At 36.3% G+C, this 15,227-nt stretch overlaps 1 protein-coding gene across 2 annotated transcripts in view; it reads right to left on the reverse strand.

Moving 5' to 3' along the window:
• Window positions 1-10,590: 10,590 nt before the first annotated feature.
• NCOA4 (nuclear receptor coactivator 4) overlaps window positions 10,591-15,227 on the reverse strand; it is a 44,914-nt gene continuing 40,277 nt past the window's right edge. For both annotated transcript variants that reach the window (XM_053692078.1, XM_053692077.1), the window contains exons 8-10: window positions 14,028-15,029; window positions 12,833-12,925; window positions 10,591-12,051 (exon numbers count right to left, since the gene is read on the reverse strand). In XM_053692078.1, coding sequence (XP_053548053.1) covers window positions 12,046-12,051; window positions 12,833-12,925; window positions 14,028-15,029 — 1,101 coding nt within the window. In that variant the 3' untranslated portion in view covers window positions 10,591-12,045. The remainder of the gene's footprint in view (window positions 12,052-12,832; window positions 12,926-14,027; window positions 15,030-15,227) is intronic.

Raw genomic sequence — 15,227 nt, forward strand, 5'->3', positions numbered from 1 at the left:
GCTCAAAAATGTTAACCTTTAATTTGCAAGGTTTTTTTGACATATGAAGAACAAAATTGCATAGGAGTTGCAATTTGTGCATCTAAATATATAAGCATGAATTCATGAGAATAGGCTCTTGCTCCATATTAGACATGTTGTGAAACAGTAAATAAACTTGTACAGATAAGTTTCAAAGATTTTAATATTCAATTAAAATAAGCCAAGGAAAAAATACACTTTAAATGTTATCCCAAATTAGGATCGATCATCAAATAAACTTATAAAATACCCCTCAGGCAACCCCACACCTCAATTACTGAGGTGCCTTACCGCTACCAATTAAGACCGAATCACCCAGAAATGGAGAAAAAACAACTTTTTCTTCAGAAACGTTATAAAGGAAAGCCGGTCATGTGACCGCAACTGCTTTTATGTTGTCTGACTTTCAAATTACTGCTGCAAAACAGAGAGGCACTAAAAATAGCTTCCTGGTACACTGAGTACCAGAAATAACCGTTTTTTCCAAACCTGACCGTTTAAAATGTTGCATCGTTTTATTTTAAAGCAAAGGGGAAATTAATAAGCTGCTGAAATAGAAAATGCAGCCTTACTTTCAGTTTAAACTTCTATTGTTTTATCATGTAACTATGTGACAGAAAATAAAGCCTAATAAAAACATTTTACCCTTTCTTTTTAAAAGAGTTTAAATGTTAGTCTCACATATGCTACAGTGCCTGCTTCATGCCCCAGCAGGGTCGGCTCCAGAACGAATGAAATGGGGGGGCATTTTTTTTTCACGAGGGGGCACGCATTTAAAAAGCATGTCTGAGAGTCAAAATAAGAGCAGACCTACTGTGGCAGTCCAGGGGTTACATTTATCAGATCTCTGGCTGTGCAGGAGTTAGATTTGTTTATATTTCTGGAAGTGCAGCGGTTACATGTGTCATATCTTAAGGAGTGTAGGGGTCTCAAGGAGTATAGGGGCAGTGCCGCAGCAGTTACATTTACCAGATTTATGGCAGTGCAGGGGTTACATTTGTCATATCTCAGGAATGTCTCCCACATATGACACAGCCAATGGACACTGTTTGCATGTGTAGCTCTACCAATGACCCTACTAATGATCAATTAAGCTTTTACGTGACAATAAGTTTGAGTGCCAAGCAGTACATTACTTGTACAGATATTATTAATGATATTTACCAGCACACACACAGTATATACAGTATGTATATACACACAAATTATATATATATATATATATATATATATACATATATTTATATACACACACACACACATATATATAGAAACATAGAAACATAGATATTGACGGCAGATAAGAGCCATAGGCCCAGCAAGTCTGCCCCACCTTACCTAACAGTATAAACTTATCTAGTTCGTAGGATAGCCCTATGCTTGTCCCATGCATTTTTAAAGTCCCCCACAGTGTTTGTTGCTACTACCTCTTGAGGAAGTTTATTCCATAAATCAATCACTCTTTCTGTAAAGAAGTGCTTCCTCAAATTACTCCTGAATCTACTACCCTTTAGCTTGAGCTCATGACCCCTTGTTCTTGAATTTTCCATTTTATGTAAAATACCCACAGCCTCAGTTTTACTAAACCCTTTAATGTACTTGAAAGTTGCTATCATATCACCTCTTTCCCTTCTCTCCTCTAAGCTATACATATTTAGGTCATTGAGCCTATCCTGGTAAGTTTTATTTTTTAGACCATGTACCATTTTGGTAGCCCTCCTTTGCACAGATTCAAGTTTGTTAATATCCTTCTGAAGATATGGCCTCCAGAACTGCACACAATACTCAAGATGAGGCCTAACTAATGATCTATAAAGTGGCATAAGAACCTTACTATTTCTGCTGCAAATACCTCTACCAATACATCCAAGCATTCTGCTAGCCTTACTCGCTGCCTTACTACATTGTTTACTAAGTTTTAAATCATCTGAAATAATAATTCCCAAGTCCTGTTCCTCGTCTGTAACAGTCAGTAAAGTGTCATTGAGTCTGTAATTAACATTTGGATTTTTCTTCCCTAAATGCATTATTTTACACTTTGCTGTGTTAAACTTTAGATCCCAGTCGTTTGTCCAATCCTCCAATTGTTGTATATCACTTCTCATTTTGTCTACCCCCCCTGGAACATCCACTCTGTTGCAAATTTTTGTATCATCTGCAAAGAGACATACTTTCCCCTGTAGCCCTTTGCTGATATAGCAGATAAATATGTTAAACAAAACAGGCCCCAGAACTGACCCCTGAGGAACACCACTAGTAACAGCCCCCTCTGCTGAATGAACTCCATTTACTAAGACACTTTGTTTTCTGTCCTTAAGCCAGCATTCCACCCAGTTCACAATTTTTGAATCTAGACCAAGGAGATATAGTTTGTGAATAAGTTAATTGTGTGGGACGGTGTCAAATGCTTTGCTGAAATCTAGATATGCTACATCAACTGTGAGAGCACCAGCATGGAAATGCAACTTTATTTGTTATCTGGTTGTAAATAGAGGAGAGTAAAGAGATTAGCTAGGCCCTCCAGTGGCGGATCTCCAGGATCCAGTGGCTGCAAATGGTTGATGCGACATTTGGGACCCTGGACGTTCTGTCACTTTTAAAATGTAAAAAAAAAATATATTTTTTTTTTAATCACTTCTTTTGCCCTGGGGGGCACAGCATTCCATTGAGGGGGCATTGCCCCCAATGCCCCCCCTTAGAGCCGACCCTGTGCCCCAGTGTAACCCATACAACATGATTATCTATGTCCCAATAAAAAAAGCAGTGTCTTTTAATTTGTCAAGTGCATGGTCTCCCCAACTGGAAGAAAAAGCACTTACCTGCTCCACTGTCCGGCATGTCGACAGTTACAAGGTATGAGAAGGCACAGTTCTTCACAGAGACCTTTGAAAAAGAAAGAACAGAGTAGCCAACTCTGGCTTTCTAAAATAGGGCAACAATTGTTAGGAAAACACAGTAATTACTTCTTTACAAGTTCCTAACTGCTTTAAAGCCACCACTACCTGGCTGCAAGGAATGACGTGGAATACGGCTATACCCCAAAACTTGCTTGTAGATGAAATCAAAATTTTTCTTCAGACACCTAAACTTCACCTCCTCCATGCACCAAAGGCAAAGAAAATGACTGAGGATTGTGGGTAAGGGAGTGATACTTAACTGTGGTGCTCTTTGCCTCCTCCTGCTGGCCAGGAGTGATATTCCCAACAGTAATTACTCAAGCTGTGGACTCACCATATCTTAGGAAAGAAACCAAATTTATGCTTACCTGATCAATTCTTTTCTTTCCTGGCATGGAGAGTCCACGACCCACCTTTGTCTAAATTCAAGACAGCTTATTATTTCTGTTTTTTTTTGTTTTTTTTTTATAAAACTTCAGGCACCTTTATACCCTTTATGTTCCTCTTCTCTTTCCGTATTCCCTTGGTTGAATGACTGGGGGTTATGGGAAGTGGGAGGGATATTTAAGGCTTTGCTGGGGTGTTCTTTGCCTCCTCCTGGTGGTCAGGAGTTGAATCCCCACTAGTAATTAGAATGGATTTGTGGACTCTCCATGTCAGGAAAGAATTTATCAGGTAAGCATAAATTTTGTTTTTACCTCTGTGATTACCTTGAATCTAAGCAACTGCAGTTAATTTGACAGACTTGCATTTTAGCCAATCAGTGCTGACTCATAAAGAACTCCACGGGTGTGAGCACAATATTATCTATATGGCACATATGAATAAGTGATGTTTAGGCGTGAAAAACTTAAAATGCACTGAGATAAGAGGTGGCCTTCAAGGGCTTAGAAATTAGCATATGAGCCTACCAAGTTTTAGCTTTCGACAAAGAATATTAAGTGAACAAAGCAAATTTAATGATAAAAGTAAATTGGAAAGTTGTTTAAAATGACATGCCCTATCTGAATCGAAAGTTTAATTTTGACTAGACTGTCCCTTTAATGCATTTTTATTGCATTATTGCTTGCATATAACCCCCCGATCACATCTGGCAAACCAATGACAAGAGACATATGTGTATAGCCTTTAGTCACCAGCTACCCCCCCCCCGTACTGTACTACTGCTCCTGAGCCTACCTAGCTACACTTTAATAACGGATACCGAGAGAATGAAGTAAATTGAAAAGTGTTTTGTCTCATGCTCTGTGTGAACCATAAAAGTTCAATTTTGACTTTCATGTCCCTTTAAATTCATTAAGGGGTGGGGGGTTACTTTTTGTTTAATGCTATTTTAAATTGGGGAAGACATGAACTCAAAGCCCGAGTTAAATATTTAATTGCCAATTTATTTGTTCTGTCCATTGAATAAACAGAATGCGCAGTTGACCGTTCTCCAATGTGACCCTCCCCCCAGCGCTATTAGACAGGCATCATGTATCAAAGGGTCATAAAACCTAATTTTTCTTTCTTTCATATTTAGATAGAGCATACATTTCCAATTAAGTTTCTTTTATCTAATTTGATTAATTCTCTTGGTATCCTTTGTTAAAAAGAATATCTAGATAGGAGCAGGCTGCTGATTGGTGTCTGCCTCTTGTGATTGGCTTACCAATGTGTTCAGCTAGTTCCCAGTAGTGCATTGTTGCTCCTTCAAGAAAAGATACCAAGATAATAAAAGTAAATTAGAAAAATGTTTACAATTATATGCGTTATCTAAATCATGAAAGACAAAATTTGGGTTTCATGTCCCTTTAACATCTGTGACAAATGCCTCACCAGACATTTGTCTTTGTTTGTCATAATATTGCTAATTGGAAGCTGGTGACTGGGCATGTAGCCTGCTGACTAGAGAAGACTTAAAGAGACATGAAACTCAAAATTTTTCTTTCATGATTTAGATAGAGGACACAATGTTACACAACTTACCAATTTACTTCTATTATTTCATTTGCTCCCTTCTCTGGCTATCCTTTGCTGAAAGGTTTATCTAGGAAAGCTCAGGAGCAGCAAAGAACCTAGGTTCTAGCTGCTGATTGGTGGCTGCATATATATATATATATATATACTGATAGTCATTTGCTCACCCATTTGTTCAGCTAGAAACCTGTAGTGCATTGCTGCTCCTTCAACAAAGCATAACAAGAGAATGACGCAAATTTGATAATAGAAGTAAACTGGGAAGTTGTTTAAAATGTTATGTTCTACCTAAATGATGAAATGTGGGTTTCATGTCCCTTTAAAGCAGGGGTGTCCAAACTTTGCTCTCCAGAGGTTTTGGAACTACATTTCCCATGATGCTCAGCTAGATAAAATGCTGACTGAGCATCATCGGAAATGTAGTTCCAAAACCTCTGGAGAGCAAAGTTTGGACACCCCTGCTTTAAAGCATAAGAACAATCCTCTAGACTAAGCAGACATCATCTCTGAAATGCGCAGTCATTTGCCCATACCCAGGATGCAGGCACCTGTACTACAAAGCGGATCAGAGGAAATAAGCATTTGGTCAAAATTCTGATTGTTGGGAGGGCTAAAAACTTCCTATGTTATTTTCATACAAAGAAATAAACTTATAAAAAAGTCACAGCCATTCTTATATGGGGCTTACTGGCAATTCTGTTTGTTCATCTACGTAAAAATGTAAATCTTATCCTAATTTATAATGTTGCACTGATAGAAGTTGGGGGGACATTTGCATTGGATGTGTTTTGCAACTTGTATTATTTAATCCTGTTGAGATACATTAATTATTAATGCCAGAATACAATGATGGTTGTATCCTCTGAACAATTTAGACAAAAAAAAAAAGTTTTATTAAAGGGACAGTCTACACAAAAATTGTTATTGTTAAAAAGATAGATAGTGCCTTACTACCGATTCCCTAGCTTTGCACAACCAACATGGTTATATTAATATACTTTATAAATTTAAACCTCTAAATGTCTGCCTGTTTCAAAGGCTTTATTGACAGCCTTTTAATCAATAAATAACATTGTGCTCACACCCATGGGTTCTGCACAACAGCACTAACTGCAAGTCAATAGATAATAAATAAAATGTCATGATCAGGGGGCTGTCAGAAGATGCTTAGATACAAGCTAATCACAGAAGTAAAAACTATATTAATATAACTGTTGGTTATACAAAACTGGGTAATGGGTAATAAAGGGATTATCTATCTTTTAAAATAATAAAAATTCTATTGTAGACTGTTCCTTTAAAGGACATTCAACTTGATTTTTTTTTTACAAAAGATAAAACCTTTACTACCCATTCCCCAGCTTTGCAAGACCAACATTGTTATATTAATATACTTTATAACCTCTATACCTCTGCAGGCCGCCTCTTATCTCAGTGATTTTTTTTTTAGCTTTTCACAGCCAGGCAGTGCTAGTTCATGTGTGCCATATAGATAACATTGTGCCCACTTCCGTAGAGTTATGCATGAACCAGCACGGATTGGCTAAAATGCAAGTTTGTAAAAAAGCACTGAGATAAGGAGCCAGTCTGCAGAGGCTTAGATACAATGTAATCACAGAGGTAAAAAGTGTATTAATATAACAGTGTTGGTTATGCAAAACTGGGGAATGGGTTAAATAAAAAAAAGGGATTAGCTATGTTTTTAAACAATAAAAATGTTCAAGTAGACTGTCCCTTTAAGGGGTTAGAAAAGTCAAACTGAAGCTTGAATTATTCAGATACAGCATGTGATTTTAAGATACTTCACTTCTAGTTTCAAACTGTTGTGTCCTTTGTTGGGAGCTAGCTGGTAATTGATAGCTTCACACATTTGTCTCAACAGATGTTTTTAGCTAGCTCCCAGTAGTGGATTTCTGCTCTGGAGTTTACTATATGTTTAACCCCTTCATGCCATTAGGACGTTCCATTCCAGGATGGCATGGAACGTCTCTCCTTATATGGCGTACTGCAGCCTCCTCTTTAGTTTATAAAAAACTAGACTGGGCAGCGTACCGAGCATTGTAGACAGACCCCCCCCACCCCACGAGGTGATCCTGGCCTCCAAATCACATGATCACATTGACGATTTCAATTTTGCAGCAAGTGTTTACATCGGAGCACTTGCTCCCCGGCATGAAGGGGTTAATCTATTTGCAGGAATTAAACACACAGCAATACAACCAATAGTCAATAATAAAATACTACATATCAGAGCATTTTCTTTTTTTTTTATTCCATTACAAAGAGCACATCATTTGCCACATTTCTTAATTTTATCCTTAAGAAATACAAGCCAGGTGCTCTATTCTTCTTCTTAAAGGGATTCAGGCAAACAAGTGATACACTTGTATTCAGAGCAGCTGCATATCCAAATGGGAAAGTCCAGTGATGGCAAAACTTGGTACTCCAGATGTTTCAGAACTACATTTCCCATGATGCTTGACCCGACTTTAGTTCACTGGACTAATCAATTTCTCCAACCCCACACTCGGATGTTGACTTCTGCTGCTACCTCTTGTTATATTAAAGCTACTACCACAGTAGTGAAGTTGTCCGTATAGGGGCTAGTTTTTAACCTTTTAACGCTGTTATATTCCGTCATAATTACACTGGGCTTTAAAGCCGTTATGACGGAATAGAACGTCATAGCCAACAGCTGTCCTGGAGCCTACTGTGCTTCTCAGATTTGATCGCGGTCTGGAGGGCGTTCCTAGGACGCCCCCCAGACCCGATCCAATAATTAAAATCTCGTGATTGTGTGATTTTAATTTGTCTACATCGGAACAGTTGTTCTGATGTAGACACTTTAACCCCGGCAGGAAAGGGTTAATAGGCAAAAGCAGCTATTTCTTAGAACAAAATAAAGGTAAATTTGCTATTTGTAAACAGTTTAATACAATCCATCAGGTTAAATTGGTCCCTAAGGACAAATTAAAATGGGAAGAGCATTTTATAATACAATGACCCTTTAAGAGCCACACTAAAAGTTTCATGCACCTCCCTATAATGTGTGCAACAATTTTGGAACCTAGGTTTCACTGCAGGCATCTACTAGAGGAGGTGGGAATAACTTTAAAGCTAGGCTTATAAAAATGTATTTAATATCCCTTTAACTGCTGCAGAGTATTACATTTATGGAGAATTTTCCTTTGGGGTTATTTTTGTATTTTTAGGTTATTGGTTTAACTCATCTAAAAACTATAAATTGTTCCCAATTAAATGCCCATTTTAAATGGTTTAGCACAGTGGTTCTCAACCTAAGTGACCTCAAGGCCCGGTAAGTTTTAGCCGGACCGGTCCAGGGCCCGGTAAGCATCGGGAGTGGGTTGCAGTAGGTTTGGAAGAAATATATATATATATATATATATATATATATATATATATATACACACAGTCTCTTTCTCTCTCCTCCCCTCTCTCTCTTTCTCTCTCTCCTCCCCTCTCTTTCTCTCTCTCCTCCCCTCTCTCTCTCCTCCCCTCTCTCTTTCTCTCTCTCCTCCCCCCTCTCTTTCTCTCTCTCTGTCTCTATCTCCTCCCTCTCTCTCTCTCTCCTCCCTCTCTTTCTTTCTTTCTTTCTTTCTTTCTTTCTCTCTCTCTCCTCCCTCACCCACTGACACCAATGAATTATAAAATTAACCCACTATAAACCATTTATATATATATTATATATGGATCCCACACCACTGAATTATCATATAATTATAATATATATATAAACAGTGGGTTAATTATATGATAATTCATTGGTGTCAGTGGGATCCATATATATATATATATATATATATATATATATACACACATATATATATATATATATATATATACATAATATATATATATATATATAGTTTACAGTGGGTTAATATTTTATAATTCATTGGTGTCAGTAGGATCTATATATATATATATATATATATATATATATATATATATATATATATATATATATATATATATATATATATATATATGTGTACACACACAGTTTACAAATACACATTGGTGTCCAGTGGCCACCCTAAATATATACATTGGTGTCAGTGGCCGTAATTATGTAATTGGTGTCAGTGGGCTTACTTACTTGTGAGCCTATGCTTCACCTCTGTACGCCGCCAGCCGCTTCTACCCGGTCACTCACAGTGCGCCCGCCCGCCGCTACATGCTCACAGTGACACAGTGCGCAAACTGACATGCGCAGTGGCACTCTGACAGGCTCGTCCAAAATTTAGGAGATGTGTAAAGGCGAGCCTGTCAGAGCGAGTGTCTGGAGGCAATGTCGGGTCGCGGCCCACCAGCAGGGCCGTCGCGGCCCGGTAGTGGGCCGCGGCCCGGCTGTTGAGAAACACGGGTTTAGCAGACCTGCTCATGTTTTCTTTATAGATTAAAGGGACACGAAAACCAAAAATTTTCTTTCATGATTCAGATACATTGTACATTTTTAAAACAACTTTCCAATTTACTTCTGTTATCAATTTTGCTTAAAACTCTCTTGGTATATTTTATTGAAAACTCAGCAATGCACTCATGGGAGTAAGCTGAACATATTTGTAAGCCAATGAAAATGGGCATACAAGTTCAGCCACCAATCAGCAACTAGTTCCAAGCTCCTGAGCCTATCTATATATACACTTCTCAACAAAGAACACCAAGAGAATTAGGAAAATAAGATAATAGAAGTAAATTAGAAAGGTGTTTAAAAATTGTATGATCTGTCTGAATCATGAAAGAAAAAAAAATGTGGGTTTCGTGTCCCTTTAAGGCCAATAGTAAGGTGTTAAAATGTTAATTATGGGTAGGTGGTTAAATAAGAAAAACTAGCTATTTTAAATACAAAATCTCTCCCTTTGGGATATTGATTTCTGCTCTTGCCTCTTGCTTAAATAGCTTTTTATAACGAATACTGCAGCATTGATGGTTTCAATATAAAATAGATGCAATAATCTGGATCTATCTAGATCTAGCTAAACAAAGTCACATGACCGTAAAGTAATGAGCTCACAGGGACCTGTTATTGTATTCAGAGCAAAATAATTTGGGGTGCAGTATATGCACTGGTTACATTAAAGGAAAATGGTACCGATTTTAACATGTATATATACTGTACCCTAAGCAAATGGGGAACTTTAAGTTCCATGGCAATTTTTAATATTCATTGAGACTATTTCAAGATGCATTTACACAAAAATATACTTTCATAAATAGGCAGACGTCATTATCAGGTTTCCGAAGACTATTCGCCAATAAAAAAAAAAAAAAAAACCCCGGTGGGAATAGTCTATCAGTTAGTCACATTACTTTAGTAGAAACTGGGCATTTCCTGCTAGTTTCAGTTTATTCTGTTTTGTTTTTTAAGAAGCAGAGGACATTTATTTAGAATGTTCAAATGCATTACAATAATGTTTCTTTCCACGTCCCTTAAACATAGATCTGGTGGTGTTTGTGCAACCAATCACACGCTACAGAGCACAGGCCAACCCAATAAAAATTAAAAGTAGTTTATCTACTTTTAATGCATGACCCTCTGAAACTATATTGTTCAATAAACATTTAATAAGAAATCTCAAATATGCTCATCATGCAGCTGCAATCAAAAATGTAATGTTCAAATTGAATAGAAAATGATTATTCTAACAGATCTGACCCGCTTTGGTAAATAAATACAGAAATACAGTGATGTGTTTGTAACTATTTAATGAAACAAAAAATGTTACATACGAAAGTATTTTAATGGAAACAACATACTCAAAGTATTAATTTGCATATTTGTTAAAAGAATAAAGTTTTTCTTAATATAATGACAATACAAGAATATCATGGCCCATTCAGACATAAAAATAATGTAAGATAGCAATATTATGGATTTTATTTATTAAATTAATGTTAGAATGACATCAGAATACTGAACGCCTTCACGTAGACAGGATTAACCAGATAAATGGAAATACACGACTTTGAAAAGTCAGAAAAAGAAACAAATGGTTTATCCTTATTTTAAATTTCCAAAAACTAACTAGAGTTAATATTACGTTTAAAATATTTAAACATTTATAGATTGCTATTTTCCCATTTTGTGCAAACTGCTAAAATAAAAATGGCTGTGAGGCAAATCTCAAAAAAAATATTATGTAACAAATGTGGTTTAAGGTGTATCCAACAGTTTCCCAAAATTATGGTTAATTTAAAACAAAAAACAAACATACCAGTCAAAGAATTAAAATAATGGATAGGAGGAACTTGTTTTACATCGCAAGACAGACAAATTGTGTTTCTTGCTATTTTTTATTACCGGTTCTCTGGGCAGCAATGTTTTTTTTTTCTTCTTAATAATGAATACCATTATTTAACGTAAATAAAAATATGGTATAACAAAAATGTTACAGTTTCTGCACAAACAGCACAAAGCAAGTTTTAGGAGCAAATAGCCAGTCTGCTCGTACATGATTTATCGTCAGCAATTAACGATCTGCTTTATGCTATGAAGTGGAACAAAGTAAGAATTATTCACAAAATGCTTAAAAGCAAAGAGTCAAATACAGCTGGGCTGGGCAATTTTTTTTATGTCTTCACAGACACTGATGAACGTAATAAGCACCATAAGCAGATCACTTGACATAGACCAATGTTTGTGCAACTGCAGAAATACTTCTTTAAAAAGTAACATTTTACTCTCTAAGGAAACTAAGCAGTTGTCCATTTTTACCTAAATCTAAGTGCTGCAAAATTAGTTTTTACTTATTTATTATCTGTGTGCACAGTGCGTACTGCCAGCATGGTAAAAATGTATTTCATACTGTTGGTGCTTAGGCCAAAAATGTAGCAATATTATATATTCCTTTAGATAACTAAGCAAAATGTATTTTTTAAATACCAAATTAAAATGAAAATAAAACAGTAAAAATTCACTGTTCTCTATAAAGTCAGTTCTCCCACTAAATGGCACTTTTAGATGGGCTGTTAAAGAATTTGTTACCCCTTAGACTCAACATTTCATTACATGATATTTAAAATCAGCAGAATAATTATGAGTGAAAAAATGCAAAAGAATGGTCAAAATTCTTTGCTATGAAGATTTTCAGATGTGCGTCTTCAGCGAAAATGTGGATTAGTGGTTCTGCGAATATAAAGTGCTTCACATCTAAAAAAAAAAAACAAAAAACACATCAAATATATTGTACTTGAATTCCACTTTGGACCAGCAGTTTTTTGTAGCTCCAGATTGGTACTTTAACTATGTGTTTCAGCCATTTGTGGGGTAAAAAATATGTTGCTTTAAAAATGCAGAAGTAATGAACACAAACCCTTATAAGCCAGAATGTAGAAATGATCCCATTAAAGCAGATACAGTGCACATATTCATAGTGTATATACGATTACTAACAGTGTTTGTACAATATTCCCTTGTTTTCAACAGGTCAGAAAAATTAGGTCACAATTAAAATATATTCAATTAGTTATCAAATTCAACAGCGTATGATGTGCAGGAGTGAATGCTGATGAAGGACATACACCTTTGGTTATGTAGTCTGAAACTAGATTTGTTGCATGCTATTGTTATTTCAAAAGGCATCCAGTATAATTTGTATTCATTCTCTTGGTTTCTTTATATGAAAAAGCAGGCACGTAAAGCTTACAAGCCGGCCAATTTTTGGTTCAGCACCTGGGTATCGCTTGTCGATTGGTGGCTACATTTAGCCACCAATCAGCAAGTTGTACCCAGATGCTGAACTAAAAATAGGCCGGTTCGTAAGCTTTCCATCCCTGCTTTTTCAAATAAAGATACAAAGAGAACAAAAAAAATTGATAAAAAGGAATAAATTAGAAAGTTGCTTAAAATTACATGCTCTATCTGAATCATGAATGAAGAAAATTAGGTTCAGTATCCCTTAAAGCTGTAATCAAACTGCAGGGGAACCTACCTGCAGAGGGGTACGGTATAACCACTTGTCTTTATCAGCTGCTAGTTTCATGCAAGCAAACAGGTCACAGACGCTGGATAGGCCAGAGCGTTCCTAAAAGGAAAGAGAAATGTGAATTAGTTCATATTCAGTTTGCAATGCAATGCTCTAATTATTAAACACGATTATAGCAGGTAATTAAAGAACTGGAAAGTACTTTGTCTCCTAATTAAAGGGCACTACTGCTAACTAACATATGATAACTATACTAATGGAGCAATGTATAAAAAAAACTTAAGATATCTGTGTAACAGCGGAGACTACATTTTTCACCCTCCCCAAATTATATTATATATATATATATATACACACATACACACACACACATTATATATATATATATATATATATATATATATATATATATATATATATATATATATATATATATATATATATATATATATATATATATATATATATATATATATACACACACATACACACACACATATACATTTTACTTGGAATTGAGGATCTAGACAACTTTCACAGTTTATTCATACAGTCTATTTCCTACTTTTGTTCCTAAGCCCTGCACAAATATATTCATTTCTTTGGTCAAGCAATAAAGTACTATATAGCAGCTGAGCTTGTTAAATGTTAATAAACAGTAATAAGTTTCTCTTTTCTTAAAGAAAAAATAATAAAATGCGCTGAATACATCTAATTTTACTTATGAAGATTAGCATAGCTATCAGACTTGTCCCCTATGAGATAATGGTTTAACCCCTGTATATCTCCTGTCACAAGGGGCTTCCAGTGCTGTAACATTGGGGGTCTTGCCACGCTATATCTACATGCCTTACTGCCTGAAGCATGCAAAACTAGTGTGGTCTTGGTGCTGTCTCTGAAACCTGCGCTATTACACACCTAGATGCGCAACAAGGATGATGTATAGGGACCATAAAGGGATAATACAACAATTTGAATTGTGCATAGACAACAATTGTACAAAACTTTTTTTTTTTAATTTAAATTGCTGCTCATTTATGTACGAAATAGAAAACGTTTGCCTTAAATGTAACTAACTCTTTCAACCTCAATTGCTAAACATGTCTACTGAATCTTTTAATATAAATTTAAGTAAGATAAATAGCTAATCAAGTGCTGTGATCTACTCAAGTCATTGGTTATTCCTTTATCACACACGTACATGTGCTTTTTTACGCAACAGCCACTTATCCTCCACTGCAGACTGTTCTGTCTTTTCCAAGTTATCTGTGTTCTTGGATGACAACACCCAGCTGTCCGGCTTCAGAGGCAAATTAAATGGGGACAGGCTTTCTGCAGTCATCAGCTTCCATTTGCTTTCCGTAATTTCCTTGCTGGCCTTCTCTTCTGTTCTATTTGGCTGGGACACCCATGTAGATAAAGGAGACTCAAGTAAAGCTTTGAAATGCCTAAGGCAGGGATCACATTCTTCTAGATTTTTGCTACTGCTTTGGTCAATGGAACTTCTTCTGCATGGGTGAAGCCAGATATTTGAAGACTTTGGCTTCTCATGCTCTAGATTTTTTTTCTTTTCTGGTTTCATTGGAATACCATTCTTATCTTTTCCTTCCTTCTTCAGTAGCCATTTCTTAAGGGCCTCCTTTTCACAGTTGTCATCACATACACACTCTGAAAATGTAGAACATGGCTCATTGGCTTTACAGACCTCTTCCACCTTTAATACCGGCTGAGGGTGCTCTATAAGCCACATATTAATAGAATTTGGAGACTTCTTTCCTCCCACTTGCTCGTTGAGACACTTCAGATTACCCAGGTTCTCGATCTCCAAAGCAGATGTCTGACCACCACAGCGGTTACTGCAGGACTCAACCTTTGGGAGCCAGTCGCTTATGTTGTAGTCGTCACCAAATGTCTTAAACACAAGTCTCCACTTGTCATCCATCAAGTCTGTGGTATTTTCATTTTCAATAGGGGAGATCAGCCAGTCGGAGAGGTCCATGTCTTCTGGCTCTTGGAGATCTAAATCTGTGTCTTCAATTTTTTCAATTGAGAAAGAAGAACTGGAATCAGAAGTGGTGCGTACACGGGTACAGGTGTTCTCCTCCTCTTTTTGCTGAGTCTGCATCAGCCAGTTGTGCAACTCGCTAAGCTGTCCCCAGATCTTCTCCACGCTGAACAAGTAGTCTTCAGGTGTGCTTATTTCCTAAATATAAGATAAAGAAGGTTGTACAAATAAATATTTTATGGAAAAATGCATTTTGCATGTAATACCCCTTTAATTACTTTGCAATCTCATCTTTAGGCTATCAATCAGTGTTTGTGGATATCTGTTTTTACATTTTCTTTAAACATTTAAGAAATTATACACATCTTAACAATTTATTCCTACTGATGTCTGTGC

This window comes from Bombina bombina, chromosome 9, assembly GCF_027579735.1.
Source record: "Bombina bombina isolate aBomBom1 chromosome 9, aBomBom1.pri, whole genome shotgun sequence".
Lineage (NCBI taxonomy): Eukaryota > Metazoa > Chordata > Amphibia > Anura > Bombinatoridae > Bombina > Bombina bombina.